We start from the raw sequence: 3,823 nt of genomic DNA, 5'->3' as shown, positions 1-3,823 counted from the left end.
ATTAGGGTGTGTCTGTATTTTTGGGAATTGGCCTTGCGATTATTGACCTAGAACGTCTTTTTTTGTTGACGGATGATATAGGATTGCCTGTTTCGACGCATGGATTCTCCAGTCTGCTGATAATGATTCACCAATGTTGGCTGGATGTGGATAATTTCTCACCACTGTAGGCAGGATGTAGATAATTTCTCACTAATTTAGAGAGGATTAGATAAATACTGACCAATGTAGGCAAAGTGTAGATATTTACTCAAGTATCATTTTTAAAGTCTTTGGTATGACCCGACACGGGTTTGTTCCCGGAATCCCCCATCTTTTTTTCCTTTTGTCTGTGCTGTGTCGCCCAAAATCGCATCTGTGCCCGCGAAACATGAATGAAAGATGACTTGCTGGTTTGATGATTAAAATATTTAGAGTTTATGATTTATATCTTCAGATTGAATCGGGTCATGGATGTCATTACTTGAAGTGAGAAGGATTAAGACAACATTTCGCCATTTTGCGAGCAACATGGCGTCTCTTTACAACGTCACGGATATCTTGACACATATGAACGCTTCAGATGACGTAGAAAACTTTACGTCCACCACACCTGGCAAGTTCCATGGTCGTTTGGGGTACGGGGAGCTGGAGTTGTACACAGAGTTCTGGGTGGCTTTCTACCTGAACAGGTACTACTTGAGGATACTGTGTGGAGTGGGTGTTGTGTGTAATGTGGCTGTATTCCTCACAATGTACGCCATCAAGCCTTTCACCACATCCTCCTTTTACGTGTCCTTCCTCGCTGTAGTGGACGCTTTGGCGCTGATAACGAAGCTGTTGTATATAGAGTTAACAAGAAAACTGTCCCTGGGAGATGCTGGATGTAAATTTATGCTGTTCTTCGGCAACTTCACGGTCCAGTATGCTAACTGGGTATTGGTAATCATGACCCTGGAACGCTTTGTGGCCGTCTGGTTCCCACTCAAAGTCAACCGTATCTCCACGATGAACAAGGCCAAGGTCACATTGTTTGTGACAGCGCTTCTCCTAACTGCCTTCAACCTTCACTTCCTGTGGACCTTCCAAGGTCAACCTCGGTGTCGACCTAAGCCCGAGTATGCCAAGTTCATGGCCACAGTTTGGCCCTGGCTAGATGGTCTCGTGTTTGGAATCGCTCCCTGCGTTCTGCTTATCGTTCCTAATGGATTAATCATTTACAGTTTACGGCGCGCCGTTGCGGCACAGAAAACTATGACGTCTGGGACAGAGAATGGGGCTCAAAGCCGTTACCACCACCAAACGCAGCTGACGGCCATGCTGGTGACAGTGGCTGTGGCATTCGTCTGCTGTCTGTTGCCTGGGTCCATCTTCTCCATCGTGAAACCATACTGGGACTACAAACAATCTGTTCATCAGACGGCGCAGTATCAGCTCATCAATCAGCTCATGTTTTTCTTGGCTGACTGTAATCACGCACTCAATTTTTTCTTTTTCTTTCTCGGCGGCAAGCGCTTCAGGCAAATGTTCATTGATGTCATCTGTTGTCGCCGGACAGCACAGAAACAGAAGAAATTCCAGTCTACCTACGTGAGTCAACTGTCAGTGACGACACCGTCCTCATCTCACCTCAGTGTATCCACGAACTGAACCTTGAGCACAAATTGGTTCCTTTAATAAAATGAACTTCTGTCAAGGCTGAACACCGAAAACGACTTTCCGTCCCCACAGCTTGAAAATACACTCGAGCTATTGTTGTTATATATATTCGCACAGTCATGAAAATAACTACTTTCCTTGAGAATTCCATGTGCTGTTATCTGGTATTAATGTTATAATATTATTATTGCCTAGACCAAAAAAATTAGGTTTTTTCTTTAAACAGTTCTGCGATGTCAGTATTGGTTCATCCCATGGCTCTCGAGGGAGTCATTTGACAAAAGAAAATTCAGCAAGAAAGTTCTTCATTAGAGCGACGTTATAAGATACTTTTGCGGGAGCACAACTGTTTTTTTTTTTTTTCGTAAATCTGTCTATAAGACGCCCCTGAGAAGAGCATTGTTGTCAAGTGAACCCGGTGAGATCAGCGCTAATCATTTGTAAAGACTCGGAGGTTTCCTTGCAGTTTTTTTCAGTAATCCTAAATTGCATCGTTTGAGTGGGATTTCTTCGTTCAACAGATTTTGCCAAACTATATTTAATTGCTTTGACTGTGTGTAGTATTACAGACTCCTACCAATTCTCCACATGAATCCTTTCTGATGAACTTACGTGTGCCGAAGTGAATTATTCAGCCAGGAGACGGGTGTTGAGCACTTGTATTGTTTGCAGACTGTTTTCTTAAATGACATTGGCCGCTGTTGAAGCCAGGACAAGGACGTGGCGGAATCTCCAGTAGTAGCACATTATTAGCGCTAATGGCAGAGAACAATTCTTGAACTGGAGCTCATTTTTTTTTTTCAGGTTTCTCTAAGGAGCCTGTGGCGAGTGAAAGTCATGAAAGCACGGGAATTAAGCCTGGCAGACGCACCTTGTAGTTCATACGGCATCGAGATTTGCTTCGCATCACGCCACTCTCAGGCCCCAGGGTTTGTTGGTAGATTGTGACGCACACTTGGGTGTCATGTTGTAAGCACCGTATGGGTCTAGGATCGATTAGGGTACTACCTTCCACAAACCAATCACATACACTTCTCACTTATACCAGGTACAAGCGTTCGTGCAATGCGCGAGGCCTTGGTAAAGATTTTGTCAGCCGACCACAAAATGTGTAATGAAATGGTTGTTCATGCATGGTTTGAAATTGTAACTCATTCTAGCTGTTGTCCAGCAACGTTTGTTAATTACAACGTCAAATAGAGCCTGCATTGTAGCGATGTTTGTCGCTTGGCGACATTTTCCATTAAAGTTTTTTGCTTACACAAATTGACGTCATATAATATTCCTTTTCTGTATTTTGATCCACAAAGTACTACTTCCACAACTAAAACCGGAGTGGAGCAGACACAAAGAGAAACTATAAACCCTTTTGCATTTTGCGTATATATACCGATAGCCTACAATAAGGGTCAAACTTTATGTAAGCGTCAGGCCTATCGCGTCCACACGTCACTCAGATATATACTTGCAATGACTGTATGGTGCAATTGTAAAAGACGGATGCTATACAGTTTTATGAAGGTACTTCGATCGGTCATTCTTATTCTATTTAATTAACTGCTGTTTGACCTAGATATGGAATTCATGCCTGGAATATCCACTGTCTGCCCGGCATCATTGAAAACTGATGACCGCTTCTCTCTTGTGTGTTACCGGCTTTATTTCTTATTTGTATAATTCCTTACATACCTTTGTCTTTGGCAGCTAGTGTTAAACGTTGTTTTGTAAATGGATCTTGCGATTATCGACTTGGAACGCCCTTTACGGACTACGATTGGTATATGAATGTCGGACATGACGCTTATATTCACCTGATTCCGCCTACAAGACGAACGTCAGATCTGATTTTAGGCTGATTCCAGTACAACTGTAGAGGGGTCGAACGTCAGACCTGGCCTCGAGCTGATCCCGGTACAACTGCCAATGGGGTTAACGTTCTATTTTTCATCAGGCAAATCTCGGTACATCTGCTAACGATTCGAACGTTAGATCTGACCTAGGACTAATCTCGGTACAACTGCCAACGAGGCGAGCGTTCTATTTAACATCAGGCAAATCTCGGTACAACTGCCAACGAGGCGAGTGTTCTATTTAACATCAGGCAAATCTCGGTACAACTGCCAACGAGGCGAGCGTTCTATTTAACATCAGGAAAATCTCGGTACATCTGCCGACAAGGCGAGCG

At 43.5% G+C, this 3,823-nt stretch overlaps 1 protein-coding gene across 1 annotated transcript; it reads left to right on the top strand.

Annotated features, from left to right (window-relative positions):
* Positions 1 to 510: 510 nt before the first annotated feature.
* On the top strand, positions 511 to 1,629 carry LOC135464599 (rhodopsin-like). The gene has a single exon (XM_064742045.1). It carries the CDS (start codon positions 511 to 513, stop codon positions 1,627 to 1,629), a length of 1,119 nt encoding a protein of 372 aa, XP_064598115.1.
* Positions 1,630 to 3,823: the final 2,194 nt, after the last annotated feature.

Source organism: Liolophura sinensis, chromosome 1 (assembly GCF_032854445.1).
Source record: "Liolophura sinensis isolate JHLJ2023 chromosome 1, CUHK_Ljap_v2, whole genome shotgun sequence".
In the NCBI taxonomy this organism is placed as follows: domain Eukaryota; kingdom Metazoa; phylum Mollusca; class Polyplacophora; order Chitonida; family Chitonidae; genus Liolophura; species Liolophura sinensis.
The sequence above is the reverse complement of the archived record's forward strand: the minus strand, read 5'-3'. Positions and strand labels throughout refer to the sequence as shown.